The sequence below is a fragment of the Convolutriloba macropyga genome, chromosome 14 (assembly GCF_964194025.1).
Source record: "Convolutriloba macropyga chromosome 14, txConMacr16.3, whole genome shotgun sequence".
Taxonomy (NCBI): Eukaryota; Metazoa; Xenacoelomorpha; order Acoela; family Convolutidae; genus Convolutriloba; species Convolutriloba macropyga.
The window spans coordinates 32,128,072-32,144,316 of record NC_134481.1 but is presented as its reverse complement, the minus strand read 5'-3'; the positions used below and the strand labels follow the sequence as shown (position 1 = coordinate 32,144,316).

General features: G+C 37.5%; 2 protein-coding genes across 2 annotated transcripts; both read left to right on the top strand.

Moving 5' to 3' along the window:
- The first annotated feature begins 960 nt into the window (after positions 1-960).
- LOC142353053 (ubiquitin carboxyl-terminal hydrolase 14-like) lies at positions 961-2,709 on the top strand. Its single transcript, XM_075405248.1, has one exon. The coding sequence runs from the start codon at positions 965-967 to the stop codon at positions 2,423-2,425; it is 1,461 nt and encodes a 486-aa protein (XP_075261363.1). The 5' UTR covers positions 961-964; the 3' UTR covers positions 2,426-2,709.
- Positions 2,710-9,082: 6,373 nt separating this feature from the next.
- On the top strand, positions 9,083-15,188 carry LOC142353535 (glucose-induced degradation protein 8 homolog). The gene is made up of 6 exons (XM_075405794.1): positions 9,083-9,358; positions 9,512-9,720; positions 12,018-12,131; positions 12,209-12,294; positions 14,085-14,279; positions 14,540-15,188. The coding sequence occupies exons 1-6, from the start codon at positions 9,156-9,158 to the stop codon at positions 14,735-14,737; spliced, it is 1,005 nt and encodes a 334-aa protein (XP_075261909.1). The 5' UTR covers positions 9,083-9,155; the 3' UTR covers positions 14,738-15,188.
- Positions 15,189-16,245: the final 1,057 nt, after the last annotated feature.

Genomic DNA, 16,245 nt, shown 5'->3' with positions numbered 1-16,245 from the left:
GACGTTTTACTCCACATCATGGTAATTATACCTTATTAAGTGACTGTAACCGGAATGACCCCATGGTTCTGCTTGTTTATTTACATGAGAGTTTTCCGTTTGTGTCCCCCGGTGCGTTACCCCCCCCCCCCCAATTGCAGAGCACGTTCCATCACGAAGCGAGCTACAAAACCTCGAACGCTTTCAGAAGAAAGCAGTGAGCAGTGTAATGGATCACGGAAAACAAAGGAGTGAATTACATCAGTCAACTTCGGCTGCTCAACATTCTCCCCTTGCCTATGTTTCTCCAAGTGAACGAACTACTACTTGTGAAAGTCATGCATGAAAGCTCGCACTACATCGAACTACCTGACCTCACCAGCGCCAATGGACGCACAAAGGAAGTCTTTCGGCTACAAAAAACAATAACGGAAAAAGCTAGAAGCGAATTCACCTTCCGAAACTGCAGACTCGCAAACCGTTTAAAGAAATATGTTGAATTCAGTAGACCTTATGGACTCAAGAAGAGACTGATAAACCTAATGTGGGAGTGTCAATAAACAATTTTGCGATAAGAACGTCTGCACTTGGCAAACCTTTTGCGACTGCCATGTATGCAGAAATAAATGGACTCTTTTTTAACAACTGACGACTGGGCATAAATCAGCCCTGCAGCAAACCCGCTGCGAATCCCCAACAACAACAACAACATAGTAAATCATAAGGTTAAAATAGGGTACGTTCGTCGGGGGGGGGGGGGGTGCAAATATTTTGCACCAATTAAGATGGGGTGACACCAACGGAAAAATTCTTTGACATGTTGCCTTAAAAAGTACGGATTTTAAAGCACTATCACGAGCAATTCTATCAGTGATGTAGTTATACATAGGAGTTGACTTGCTTACCCCGAATCGACCGACTACCCAGGGGAGAATTTTTAATTCACGTTTTCTAAATGTTAGTCAAATTGATTTCAGAATACAATATGAGTACTAGATCGGTAAATGTGAAATGGACAAATGGAAAGAGTACTTTCAAAGATATTGAGCTATCTTTTGATGAGTCGCCTGACGTTTTCAAAGCCCAGTTGTTTGCCTTAACAAATGTTCCTCCAGAGAGGCAAAAAATAATGTTAAAGGGTAAAATGATCAATGACGGGGAAACATGGAACGAGTCCATCAAAGCTCTTTTGAAAGACAATATAACGCTTATGTTGATGGGATCAGCTGATGAAATCGTTGAAGCTCCAATAGAAAAAACAAAATTTCTGGAAGACATGAATGAAAGTGAGCGTGCTCAAGCGTTCGAAGCGCCAATGGGGCTTAAAAATTTAGGAAACACTTGTTATTTGAATGCCACAATACAATGCCTGAAAAGCATCCCAGAACTGGACAAGGCAATTGGTAGTTATACTCGTGATACAAGTTCCTCGCTAAACGATGAAACTGACATTGTTCAACATTTGGCTCTTTTATATCAAAATTTCAATGTTACAGAAGAGTTGCGCATACCTGCATTGTACCTTTTTGTGTCAGGAGTTCACAGATGGCAGCCTCGTTTCAGCGAAAAAGATGATCACGGTGGGTTTATGCAGCAAGATGCCAATGAGTTTTACATAGAGCTGCTGTCAGATCTGAGGTCCAAATTAGAGGATCCAGCAACGAAAAATAAAACTTTTGTTAAGCAATTAATGGGCATTGAGCTTGAATCAACGACGAAATGTTTGGAGTCAGAAGATGAACCTGACAAGAAAGAAAAGGAGAACGAGCTTCAATTGAGCTGCTTTATTAATCAGACAGTTAGCCATATTTACTCTGGAATCAAAAATAAAATGACCGAGACTATTAACAAGCGATCTGAGATACTTGGGCGAGACGCAGATTTTCAAAAATCTTCTTTAATTTGCCGGTTGCCTGGATATCTATGCGTTCAGCTAGTTCGCTTCTCGTACAAACAGAACAAAGGCGTCAACGCTAAACAGTTGAGAGATGTTAAATTTCCGCTAGAACTTGATCTGCATGATATGTGCACGCCGGAGCTTCAGTCCAAGTTGGAACCTACCAGAGCTCTTCTGAAAGAAGAAGACGATCGAAAGGCCCTAGAAATAAAAGCAAAGAAAGCGAAAGGTGAGCCAATGGAAATCGGCGAGAGTAGTTCGGCAAATCAAGTTGAGTTTGAGCCTTATTCCCTTGCAGACGACCCTGGTTCTAGTAACTCTGGCAAGTACAATTTGATAGCAGTACTGACTCATCAAGGTCGAAACAGTTCATCGGGACATTACATCTCATGGGTAAAGAAGGCTGACGACTATTGGTTTAAATGCGATGATGACAAAATATCAGCTGTAACGAATGAAGAAGTTTTGAAACTCTCCGGGGGTGGAGATTGGCACATGGGCTATTTGCTCTTCTACAAATCACGAAGTCCTGAAAAAATCTCCAAGTGAATGGCCCTGAATTTAATCCCTGTGATTGTAAATGTAAATGGTTTTTATTGAATTATCCTGAAGTTGAGCTTAAAAATATGGGTACCAATTTTGCCTGCAACTTGATTTTTGCTGGTTTTATCGTGCTAGTAATTTTTATCAAGGTATATTGATTACCTGAAAAAGTTACCGGTGGTATTGTCAGATAACTATTTACATGCCGTTGCTAAATTTTGTCCGGTTTATTGAATTGCTGTATTCGTGGCTGATGTGAACTACGTCTAATACTTGAAAATTAAAAGAAAGCAACAATTTTTTTGTAGAAATAGCAGTTTGCTTGTAATGTTTTTTGATCAGTCTGCTGTTCAATCACAACAGCTTAGAGGAGGGTTTGTGTGATTAAATTGTAGCAATTATACGAATGTTGCGTCGTTGTTCAGAAAAATAATGTTTGGTAAAACAAAAGATTTTTCGCGTCGTTTGTGTGACTATCCAATTTCTTTCAATTATTTAATGTGCACCTTATCTGCCATTAAAATTGCCAATTAAAAAAACAGCATGAACTTTTGAATAGAGGCGCGTTCCAGTGTTGCCTTAAAACAGTATTTTGGGCAGAAAATTTTTCAGCAATCGGAATTGCAATTAATTATAGATAACTAGTTGCTAAATGCCTAGCTCATTTTTCTATTAATGTGCTATATTGTAGCTGCTGCTATGTATCGACTGACTCACCGCATGAAGGTCGATTGACAGTCATATTACTTTACTCAGACTTCTCTTGAATAATAAATATTGTTTGGAAACGTCAATAGAATTCTTGAGAGTTCTTTGAAATTAGACGTGCTCTTTTTATGCAGAGGATTAAAACCGTACTTTTTGCAACTTTCCTACGAAATAGCAGCTATTTTTTAGTGCAACGATTGCAATAATGGAGCGGTATCGATTTTTTACAGCGAGAAGTTTAGCCCTTATTTTAGCCCTAAATATTTCTGAATTAAAACGCTGTAAATCTTTTTTGAATGCTGTTATTTTGATCGATTTTATTGAATGCTGTTATGCCTCTTTAACTGTTGAGGCAACCACTTATTTGGTAATAGCTGTTTATCGACCACCTGGATTAAATGTTAAATCTTTCATTGATCACTTTACTATTCTTTTTGAAGAAAAAAGACTACAAGTCGACAGAATTATTCTCCTGGTGGTTTTAGCATTTTAATGAATGTAAATAACGATGCATCGAAAATGTGGAACTCATTTTTTGAAGATTTCGGCCTGACTCAGTACGTCTGCGAGAGAAAGCATAGAAGTCATTCGTTTATCTTCGTCGAGCCACTCGTTTATCTTCTTGCTCAGCAATGTGAATCAACGAAATTCTCAATTACAGTTGAAATATAGGAATTGGAAGAAGTCTGACTCTGAAGGTTTTGTGAAGTTATTGAAGTCGTGCTGAAGGTTTTAATTTGCCTCCTGTATTTATGAAGCCTGGGATATGTATCTCAGGTTTGAGAATATTTTGGATTCCGTTCTACCACTCAAAATAATAACATTTACTTAACGTCAATGCCCATTTTTTGACCACGAGCTTTGAGTTTAAAACAAAAAAAGAAGAGCAGATCGTGAATTTAGAAAACCGAAAGCATCTATGCCAAAATCTGAATATGAAAATGTTACCCATTTGTATTTTCGAAAAGTTCTTAGAGAAGCGTAGACTATATATTGAGAATGCACTGATGGAAAATTGTAGCCGTAAAAAGTTTGCCACCTTAAAATTGCTTCTTGGTCAAGATGTAGAACAGCTCTAGAAATATGAAAACAGAAAACAGTGGAAATGACTTCAACCATTTTATATCAAAAGTGGAATCTATTGCATTGGTTCTCACTCCGATAGGTCCGAAATTCTGAAAGCCGATGTTAACCCAATGAGTTTGTTCAAAGGGTTGTCGATAGGTCAGTTAAGAGATTTGATTTCGGCGTCCTCAAACAGTAGCTCTCCACTGGCCATCATTCCGAAACATCTTCCGAGTTATTTCCAGATCATTGTTTTATCGACGTCCTGAAGCTTCCTAATCTTTTGCTAAAAGCGGGATGTTTTAGTCCTTTCAAATGGCCGTCAGAAAGCAATTTCTGATAATGAAGGTTTTCCAAATTATCGACCTATCTCAAACGTAAGTTACATTTCGAAACCATTAGAAAGGGCGGATTTCATGCAAATACATGAACATCTTGAAAAGAATAGTGTGTTTAGTAGATACCAAAACGCCATCAGGAAGTTTTTGTACAGAAACAGACCTCCTTAAGGTGACGAATGATTTTCTCATTTAAGATCAGACAAAAAGCACTTTTTATATTGGACTTGATCTACCAGCTGCCCTTTGAGTTTTTCAATCATCAGTTACTTCTTTCGATTCTTGAAGCAAGTTTGGGTTTCAAAGATAGAATGCATAGCTTTTTAAATAATTATCTGAGTTATGGAACTCAAAAAGTGTTGACTGATGATGAATATTTGATGCCAAGAACTACGAAAACGGGTGTTCCTCAAGGATCTGTTCTAGGTCCTCTTCTTTTTCCATTCTATCTTGTTCCTCTGGAAGTTTGTTGAACGTCTTGTCAATTATCATTTTCATGCCGATGACACTTATATATTTTGTTAACCAGGCTTCGATAAAGCAGGGTCTTTTGATTTGATACTTAGGACTCTGCAAAAGTGGTCGTGGTGCTAGGCTCCGATTAAACTCGAATTAAACTGAGTACATGTTATTTAGTAGAAAGAATAGTTTGAATTGCAATATTGAACTTCAGCAGACACCAACTTTTCTGTTAATGTAACTTTGCTGCGCTTCAACTATGATTCCAGACTTTCATATACAAAACAGGTTGGTTCTGTGTGTCGTAGATGTAATCGTTTCCTGTGAAAAATTCATTCCATCAGATTTACAGTCGACAGAAAATCGTTGATCGAGTTAATTCGGGTAATGATTCTATCGCGACTAGATTACTGCAACTCGCTATACTATGGACTACCTGTGAATAATATACAGAAAGTACAGCGTATAATGAACTCAGCGTGATGTCCCATTTTTAGAATATCACCTGGTTAACCAACAGCAAATTATATTAAACAGCTTGATTGGCTAACCTTGAAACAACGTGTCCTCTACAACTTTTATTTTTGGTCACCGTTTGGTTAACACTCCGTGGAAAATTTCTGTGTCGCGAGGCATTAGTTTTCCGAGCATCATATGGTGAATAGATGCCAATATGCATATAATTTGAAGTTTCCTAATTTCAGAACTGCCTTTGGGCGAAGATGTTTTAGTTTTGCTGTTCCTTTTGAATGGAATAAGTTTCCTTTTGAAATGAAGTTTATCTTCTGTTAAATTGTGAGCATCCAACACACTTGTGGACTCATTTCGTTTTAATATGCATTCTTTTGATGTGGTTCGCAAGTCCAGCTCCCCATTTGCACTTTTTTCCACAGTGAGGATAGTGTTGCTCCCGTCTCACGTCTCCTCTGACCTATCGACAGCGTGACCAGCGTAGCCATTTTGTTTAGATTCGTCCAACTGTTCAATGTGACTGACTGATTCTCTTTTTTATCATCGACCTCCAAAGCTTGCTATCGTTGGCTTGGTCCTCGATATGTAGTGCATCTCACCCTGCTTCTCTTTTAAGCTTCAGCCAATAACGGGGAGTTCAACGGTACCTTCTCTTAGAAGACTCCTGTTTTCTTCCTCAAGCGTTCTGTTATCGAAGTCGAACGGCTACTTGCGTTGCATCTGCTGAGGTTCTGTTATGACGGAACTAATCCTGATTGTCATCTAGTCCTTGATCCTCACTCCAACCTGTGAGTCTGGATGTTAAAACTGGCCAGAATCCTAGTGACCATCGATAGGAGGCGCACTCCTTGGAAGTTGTCTAGGCTGTTCTTGGCTCCTTTCTTGTGAATAGGCACAAACAAGCCCGTTTTCACCACATCGTCCCTGTGTTCGGGCAAGGTTTCAAACATATTCTGGATGACTCTCACGATCTGCTGAAAATCTTGGCGCGTTCTTTCACTTTCTCACACGCTTTCCAGGCCTCTTGCTCAGTGGGGGTGCTACTCAAGAATATGGCATCTTCACGTCCTTCATTTGAAATCGCGCCTTTCTTGATGTACTGTAACTTGTAAAACATGCGCATGATTTTTTGGACGATGAGTTTTCTGACGAAAAAAGATGGTTATGAGTGTTTTTGGTCAATTTGTTTTAACCAATTGTCTGTTGCATCTGTTTCAACCAAATTTTCTGCCCGAATGTTAATTCTGTCTTAAAAGAATTTTCTTTAAGTCTTCCTTCCCATAAGCTTTGTTTGGTCTAACATTAATGTGACTGCCTGGAGTGCCGAAATGTTTATTGGGGAAAGCGCTGATTAAGTTATTTCATTGAAATCATTTTCCTGGTGCAGGGATTCTTGAGATTTTCTACCAAATACTTTTGCTATGAGGTGACAAGGTCATATTCTCTGTACTTCTACTGAGCTCTCAGCTATGAGCTTTATATGATTTTCGGCAAATCAGCCTTTTCACTTAAATGAATCAGTCTGATTTTTCTGGTGTCTAAATTTTTGGGCTTTCTTCATATCAACTGTTTGGGTATTGATTTTCAATTGAACCTTGTCACTACAAAAAGAGTTAACGCGTACATTAGAATTAACCAGGCGTTCGTATCTAGCCTTGCGTTTTTATTTTAGGAAGGTATGGGTAAAAAATTTTTCTGCAAGCAGTTATACAATTTCTGCAATAATTAATAGATAGTCAGTGGCTAAAATTCTATATTATTTTATCTTAATAATCTTCTGATGTCTGTGTGATGATAACGCAGTGTTATACGGAAAATTCTGATTTTTTGGTGGCTTTAGTTTGCTGAAATACGATTCGTTTAAGTTTTTTGACAAGTTGCAGGAAAAGTTTCGATTAATGCATTTCTTTCTGTTTTGCGTGCGTAAATTTTTAAATTTCTGTAATGCATGAGCAGGCTGATTTTTTTACGGTACTGAGGAAGTTCAAAGGGTACAATAATGACCACAGATTTTGAGTTTTTCACTTTTTCCCCACTTAGATATTTATATAAAATCATGAACTTAAAGTTAGATTTGATAGTTCTTAGAGCTCATAGATTTTTTCAGGGCAGCCAGTGGAGTCAATCGTTGTTTGTAAAGATATTCGGTCAATTGTTTGTTTTATTTTCTGTTGAGTTGAGTTAGAGAACATTTATGCGCAGAAACTTTTCATCCCCTTTCCAAAATTTTGAATTCATGTAATGTGTACTTCATCTACCATTAAAGTCGCCATTTGAAATACCTGGATGTATTTCCAAAATATATTCTGGGGAAAGCACTCATATATATTTCACTTAAGTCACTTTTCCAGGCGCGAGATTTTCTAGCAATCACTATGAGATTTTCTAGCAATCACTTTGCACTGCTATGAAGTTGACAGTCATATTTTTTGTACTTCCGTTAAGCTCTCACCCATAAGGTTTATATAAGTTTCGGCAAACTTAATTGAAAATCAGCTCTCACTTATATGAATCAGCCCAATTTTTTGTTAAAATTTTCAGACTTTTTACATATCAACTGGTTGGAGATTGGCTGTCAAATTAAGCTTGTCAGTACAAAAGGGGACATCGGGTACCTTAGAATTAACCACGAGGCGCTCGTATGTAGCCATACAATTTTTTTTAGGAATGGATTTGCAAAAAAATTGGCCAGCGAGCAGATACAGATAAGTCTGCAATAAATTATGATAAGCATTTGGTAAAAGTATACATTATTTTATCATAATAATCTGATGAGTTGCTTGGAATGATAACCCAGTGCGTTATACGGAAAATTTTGATTTTTGAGGGCCGTACTGCATTGCAAATGTTCATTATCTTAAATGAAAATAAGATTCTTTGAATTTTTTTTCGTCAATTTGTAAGAACAAAGTTTCGAATAACGTACTTTTTTCTGTTTTATGTGCGTAAATTTTTCAATTGCTGTAATGCATTGAGCAAATTGAGTTTTTTTGCAGTCTCGAGGAAGTTCAAAGAGTACAATAATGATCAGTTTTTTAGTTTTTCTCCAAAAGGAATTTAAGACGCATTTCATAGAAAGGATTGTGGTTCTTGCAGATTTCAGGGTTACAAAGAGAGTAGAAATAAGGATAGCTTATGAAAATTTCGAGATTGTATATAGGACATTCTATATAGTAAGGCTCAACACTAGCCATGCTGAATTTAGTAGTGATTATTATGACGATGCAATTAATCTGACTAACTTGCTCCAAGAAAGTGTGTACTACTGTCATACGTAACGACAAACAACGAGCACTCAAAGTGCAGAATTTGCGCCTAAATCTTGATATTTAAAGGTGCTCAAGAATGAAGTTGCATTTTTTTATTGCTTGTGCCGTACCGACTGCCATATTACCCGATCTATTGCCTTCGATCTTATAATAATCTGATTATAACTTAAGAGGATGATTTGATCTCATATTCGGTGGTGATATTAAATCCCACGGTCGTGGCGTGGCCATGACCCGAGAGGCTTGAACATGTAAATTTACTAGTCTCCCTGATCATTGCGAAACTGCTGGAGTTTTTTAAAAACATTTCTCGGGTTTGAACATTGGCATAATTTGAACGTGGTTTCAGATGTGTGTTATGTAATGATAATGATGACGAGTTCAGGAGAGTGAGAGTTGTTGGGTGGTAGTGTTGTAAGTATTGTGATGGTACTGCCAGGAGGAGTAGGAGCACAGCAACAGCAGCAGAGCAGCAGCACCACCCATCACCTCACTACCTCCTCAACTACTAACAGTGTCCCGCTACCCCACCATCACCACTTCCTTCATCATCCCATTCTAGCCCATCACCCCCAGGCCCATCTGCTGGCCCATCAGAACACACTTGTTCATAGTGTTAACATTCTGAGGTAAGTTGACAATTTTTGTATATTCTGGTATTTTGTATGTTGCTGCGAAAGTCAGAAACGATAAATTTCATGTTATCACAGCTGATCGATTTTATGTTATCGTGCAAGCCACTCGTGTATATCAAACGCATAGCTTCTATGTTGAAATTGCAGATCCCTGCCGATGATGCCGACAGCTATTGCGGACACTTCGTCATCTTCGCATAACGTGTCCAGCAGTGCCCTCACCCCAGTCGGCTGTGCAGTCACTTCCAACTCTGCTTCCCAGATGATATCGACCAGCCAGTGGGAAAGGACTATGGCCTGTCAGGACTTCACCAAAGCTCAGATGAACGACATTGTTCTCGATTATTTGGTCAAAGGTTACTACAATTGAATTAGGATCAAAAATACCCTAAACCTAATAGAAAGTTATCTACCACACAGGCTACAAAAAACCATAGTGAATCATGTGAAATCCGAATGGATTGGGTTATATCAAGTTGTCCCACAGGGAACAATATTGGGTCCCCTTCTTTTTTACCTGTACATTAATTACTTGAACAAGCAAATACCTGCTAATACAAAAATAATTCAATACGCCGATGATACTATCATTCTTACGTACAATACGGACCTAAAATTAGCAACATATAATCTTGAACAATCCTCAAGAAATATATCTGAATATTACGAAAAACGCCGTCTAATGCTCAATCACTCAAAAACTGAATTTATTACATTCTCAAAAAAATCAAATCTAGAAGAAACCAAAAGAAACAATCTGTTAATTGATAATTACAAAATATCAAACGTTAATTGCGTAAAACACCTCGGAATCTGTCTTGATTGCACATTAAATTTTCAAGAAGAATTAAAACACGTATTACGCAAAATGGCTAGAGGGATAAAAACGTTAAAACGTATTTCACGCCCGTTCCCTGAGCAGACAAGACTACTATTCCTGAACACCTTAGTGATAAGTCATTTACAGTACTCAGGCCTTTTACTGGCCAGCTCAAAAAACAATTGCTTTATTACTTTGGAGAAACAATTAAGCTGCGCTGTAAAGACGTGTTTCAATTGCAAAAAATACGACAGTTCTTCTGATCTAAAACTAAAACATCAAATTCTGCCAATGAAATCTTTCTTGAATACAGAGTACTAAATTATTTTATGAAACTTACCAGTAACCAGCTTCCGATTTTCGAAAAACTACACTTACTGTTACGCACTGATTTCTAATGTTCCTCATGGTGTTTTCTGAGGTTAATAATAGCAGTAAATAATGTGATTAATTGTCTTTTTTCAAGGACTTATTTTGATGTTTCACAGCGCGATTTTTAGCGGATATATTTTGAATAAAATTAGCTAGTAATAGACTTTTATTGAGCGGTTCGGATGCGCGATATATCCACTAGTTTGCCTTGTATTGTTTAGCTTTTCTCAGAGATACTTAGCTCTATAGAAGCCTGTTGTAACTTAGAGTTTTATAAAGATTTTCCAGTTCAATCTTTAATTAATTTTAGCAATAATTATTCAATAACTTTAGCAAGAAGTTTCTCGAGTTTTATCAAGTTTTATACGATGTTAGGCAACTGATTGTCAGGCTGGTTCTCCGGTGTTCTGGTGATAGTTGGGTCAGCAGGACTGTGCCTTGAGTTGTATTGGTCCTTCGCAAATATTTACTGATTTTCAAGTTGGGCAATTTCCGGCTTTTGTACGTCTCTTGATGTTTGTTAAGTACATATACAAGTTCCGTATTAGCACCTACTTTATCAGAATAATTACTTCACCAAGTACATAATCTCTCACAAACTTGTTTACTGATTATGTAAATTTATCTTCAAGAAACTATTGAGGCTTTTAGGCACTTGATATGTTTGCTATTAAACTGTCACTCTGCGGTTGTTTTTCGCAAACATAAACAAATTAGAGGTTACAGGCCTAGATGGAAATACTGGCTATATATGGCCTTGAAACTAAATGAATATTAATTAATATAAAGCACCTAATTATGGATATTTTAAGGAATATCATCACGTAACTATGAGGGACGAAATAGGGGCGTGACACTTACCAACATCAAATCTACGCTACAGCCAGGGAACCAAAAAATACTGCTTCAATCACAAAATAAACTCATCTGCTCTAGAAAACTCTATCCTGAATATCGGCTTTCAACCTTTATAATAAATTTCTTAACGTGAGTTTTTTTTTAAAAACATAATTGAAATGGATGCAAGACCAATAGTTCTAAAGAAGCATCCTATAATGTTTTTCATTTATTTAAACAAAACTCGAATAATGCGTCGTACGGCAAGGCATCATGGAAAAGTTTTTAAGTTTTCATAGTACCACTGTCTCAAGTTTAAACCGTTATATATTTAGTTTACTTCATTTATACTCTGACCTACAATGTCCATTTAGTTGTTTGCTGTTAATAACTTAATGGGAATTCAATGTTTTTTTTATTTCTCGTCCCAATTGTTTGCTTTCCGGTAACAAGATGGTCGCTTTTGTTCGTTCATTGCAAAAATGGCTAATTATCTTTCAACTCAATACTCGGTGTTCAGAATTATAATAAATAGGCATCTGGAATTATAATTGGAACCTTTTAGATTTCATCTCTAGGAAAGCAGGTATGCCTCAACCCTTTCATGTGGGTTCTCCGTTTCAGAAGGGTTCAAGGAGGCTGCAGAGGCGTTTGCAGCTGAGGCCAAAATTGACTTACAATCAGAAAAGCTTTCGGGCATGGACGAGCGTCTCGCTATTCAGACTTGCATCGTATCAGGTATTATTCTATACATTACGTCATCAATTCTGCCTGGACTTTACAGACGTGTGCTCTAACGTCATCTGTTATTTTAGGCGATATCATTGGAGCCATCAAATCTATCAACGATCTAAATGCAGATTTGCTCGATGAAAATGCTGACATCAACTTCCAGCTAAAGGTGTGTTGTTTAATAGCCGCCCTCATCTTCTCAGCCGGCTATTATTGCGCTCGTATTTTTTACAATTCAAAGAATTTGAATTGTATTGGGGCGCTGTCTTTTTTTTAAGATCTGTTCACACATTTTCATGATTTTTGAAGTCAAATTGGAGTAGTGATTTTGGTCACGCCGAAACAGGAAATGGAGCGAAAAAGCGAGTGGTTTTGCGGCGTGAATTTTTTCGCTCTAATTTTAAAGTAGAGTGAGAAAACGGTGTTTGAACAAAAATTCGGTTTCTCGGTAGTGGTTTTTTGTTCACATGCGGCAATTTCACTCTGATTGTTTGCTGTTTTTTCGATTTTTTGGATCGGATTTTTTTCTAAATGGTTTTCCCGATCATTCACAGCTCATTCTAGGCCTAGCTTTTTGTTTGAATTAAATTTTCAATTCTATAGTGGTTTTTTTGTTCACATGCGGCATTTTGACATTGATTTTCTGTTTATTTCTTATTTTTTTTGTTCTGATTTTTTTAAAATGGTATTTATCAATTCACTCATAGTCCATTCTAGGTCTAGTTTTTCTGTTTAGTCAATGAAAATTCTTTGAATTGTACGTCAGGACTTGTTCTGCTATGTTTTTTTTTTAAAGATCTGTTCACACATTTTCATGATTTTTGAAGTCAAATTGGAGTAGTGATTTTGGTCACGCCGAAACAGGAAGTGGAGCGAAAAAGCGAGTGGTTTTGGCGTGAAATTTTTCGCTCTAAATTTAAAGTAGAGTGAGAAAATGGTGTATGAACAAAAATTCGCTTTCTCGCTAGTGAATTTTGTTCACATGCGGCAATTTCACTTTGATTTTTAGAGTGTTTTCGATTTTTTTGGATCGGATTTTTTTCGAAATGGTTTTCCCAATCCATTAATAGTCCGATCTTGGTCTAGTTTTCTGTTTAGTCAATGAAAATTCTTTGAATTGTGTGTCAGGACTTGTCCTGCTATGTTTTTTTACTTCGTCAACCTTTTTTTCGCTTTACCATTTTGCCGCTTTTTCGACATTTTGCGTGAAATCTTTTTGACTTCTCTAGGCTAGTTTCTCTCTTCTCTCATTCTGCTAAAAGTGAATTTGAACATCAGTTGCTAAGCAAAGCAATTCAAAATGAACAGAGTCGGTATAAAAATTGAGGTCAGAAATAGAAACGGGATAAACCCATAAAGCCCAATTTTAGATGCCCGCTATATGAACGTCGTTCCTATAAGTCTTAGTTACCACCTCTAATGCTTATTGGTGTTGATAGTAGCCCCTGTAGCCTCTCTCTAAGAAACAGAAGTATGTTCAACTACGAAATGCCATCAAAATAAATCGGACTTAAAAAATATTTTTGTACAAAAATCTTTTTTTTTCAATATATTCTATTCGTTCAATCCCAATCATGCTTATTGGAATCAACGGCGGCTATTTTCCGGCAATCTGCCGGGTATGTTTTTATATGCAAATTTCTTGCTAAGGTAAATTTTAAGTCATGCGCCGCAATGAATTTTCGAGTTATTGAATAGCGGCCCAGATAGCGCATTTTTTGTAGAAAGTTCTTGGTATGCAAGCCCCTTTTGTATAATTAAGGGCAATATCTTTGTGGAGATAACATTGCTACCGGTAAATCGAGACAGAAAGTACTGTATAAAGAGAAACATATTTGTGAACTTAGCAAGAAAACTACCATCAAATTTTTTCAATTCTGTTTTGTGATGTCATAATTTTGTCTCTCCCCTTTTTCACTTCTCTTTCAGAGAAGGGACAATATTTGATCGGTGTTTCAGCAGCAGCACGTAATTGAGTTGATCAGAGGGGGCGACAAAGAGGGTGCCCTCAAATTTGCCCAATTGTATCTCTCGGAGCATGGGGAAGACCCGTCTAGACGCCAAGCGACAGAGAAGACACTGATGCTGCTCTGTTTTGACGACTTCGACTCATGTCCTGTCAAAGAGCTCCTCTCTAAAACAAAACGTCAAAAGGTCTTTATACATTTAGTTTTCAATGCTTAGCAGTGCTTGATCGTACTCAGAAAAATGCATAAACAACAACTGATTCTGAATTGATTGTGTTTCAGAATGAATCTGAAAAACCATTTTGGATTTGGTCAAGAAACCCACCCACCCCCATCCCAGTAACAGAAAAGAACCCTTTTTCTCCTCGCTACCTCATTTCTAAGTGCTGAACAAATGTCTTTTTTAACTAGGCTCTTTATTATTAGTCATAGAAAGAAAGTTTTTAGCTGGCGGAGGATGTGAACAGTGCAATCCTGATATCACAGCACCGTGAGGCAAGCTCCAAACTGGCCAAAGCAGTCCAGATCCTTGACTGGGCACAAACCTCTTTGGACGACAGAGGTGTCAAGTATCCCAGGATAGATGACGTCACAACAGGAGAACTATCCTATCCAGACTCAGCCAGCCTCGTCACCATGCAGTAACATCCATCGTACACCCATGTTGGCGTTGTTGATACTGCTGATGACGATTACTCATTTTGTTTTCGTATCTTATTACAGCCGTCACGTCCTATCAATCATGCAATTAATAAATGTTGACGTGTACATTTGTGGAATTATGGCTCAAAACATTGTTCCATTTCACAGAAAAGCCTCCCTACAGAAGAAATAAAAAGTTTATGGTCTTGCCTATTGGCAAGCTAGTTTTTGGTTTCAAAATATCAAACCTCAGAGACTTGAAATCTTTAAATGATTTCTGTGGAATAAAGCTATCAAACGAACAAAAAATTGTTAGATATAAAATTTTAGTGTATAATAAAAGCGGTATTAATTTATAACCTTCGTCTTGTCAGCATGTTTGTTGATAAAGTTTATGAACTCACCACCAAAATTTTCCTGTTTTTAATTTTTTTCAATTGATGCTTTGACGAAACCTTTTGGGAATGCTAAACAGCTCAGTAGAAAGATAGTAACATATTACTTTGTTTGGTTGGGAGAATTCTTTTTTATTTGCTCTCATTACAAACTATGTTCCAAATCTTTTGTCTAAACTATATTTAAGTCAAAAAATATCTTAGTTGGCGCTGAAATTGTGCATGAGCCCAGTTTCTAACTGAAAGAGGGAGAATTTGGATGCATAAACTAAGTGAAATAAAGGATTAGTGTGCGTTCGCGCATATTGTTCCACGCCGCCGACTTGAACCAACACCTTGATTAGTTTAACCAAGATTCATACATAAATGATATCGTCCTCGCACTAAAAGAGGGTTCAACCAGTCACTAAATAATTGAATTATTAAAATTTTACTAATAGGCTCCAATTGCTGCTGGCCCAACGCGGTAAAATTTTTCTAATAAAATTATTTTAAAAATTTAAAATTAATTTTGTTGACATTCCGACCGTATACTTTCCATCCTCTTATATGAAAGGGGCCTTCAAGAAAACAAGAAAGGAGTTTTTTGAAATTATTATTTTCCTACGTCAAACAGTTGCGTTGATTGATGAAAAAATTGTTCCTTCTCAGAGATCAGAAGCGAGAATATTGCACAGACAGTATTAGTCCTGTGGTCTTTTTTATGTAATTTTTCGCTTGACCGATTTTCATCTGACCCATTGGACTTTTTGTCTTCAAAAACGGGATAAACAGGTAACACCCGAAGGGCATAAACAGATAACGCCAGGAGGGCGTTGGTTTGGACCCTCTCGAATCCAGCCTTCTCAACCCTACCTCCACATCGTTTGACCCCCCCCCCCCCCCCCCCACCTTCACTCTTCCCCCCTCCCCCAATGCTAGCATCTCTCCCAAGCTAGGTCATACCAAAGCCAACCGCCCGCGGGTTTGAGGGCAGTTCGCCCGACGTTAGTTGGTTATGTCTGTTGACATCTTTGAAAGATGGGGGTCATAGTCTATGGTGCCAAAAAGCTACGTAACGCACAATTTATTCGCTTTAGGCGTTGTTTTTGTTCATTAAGTTCAATATTCGCTAAA

Bases quoted from the DNA above. Each gene is read 5' to 3' on its own strand.
- LOC142353053 (XM_075405248.1), top strand. From the start codon at position 965: ATGAGTACTAGATCGGTAAATGTGAAATGGACAAATGGAAAGAGTACT.
- LOC142353535 (XM_075405794.1), top strand. From the start codon at position 9,156: ATGGTACTGCCAGGAGGAGTAGGAGCACAGCAACAGCAGCAGAGCAGC. The intron at 9,359-9,511 runs GTAAGTTGACAA...TTGAAATTGCAG, and splicing joins CATAGTGTTAACATTCTGAG to ATCCCTGCCGATGATGCCGA. The intron at 14,280-14,539 runs GTCTTTATACAT...GAAAGTTTTTAG, and splicing joins CTAAAACAAAACGTCAAAAG to CTGGCGGAGGATGTGAACAG.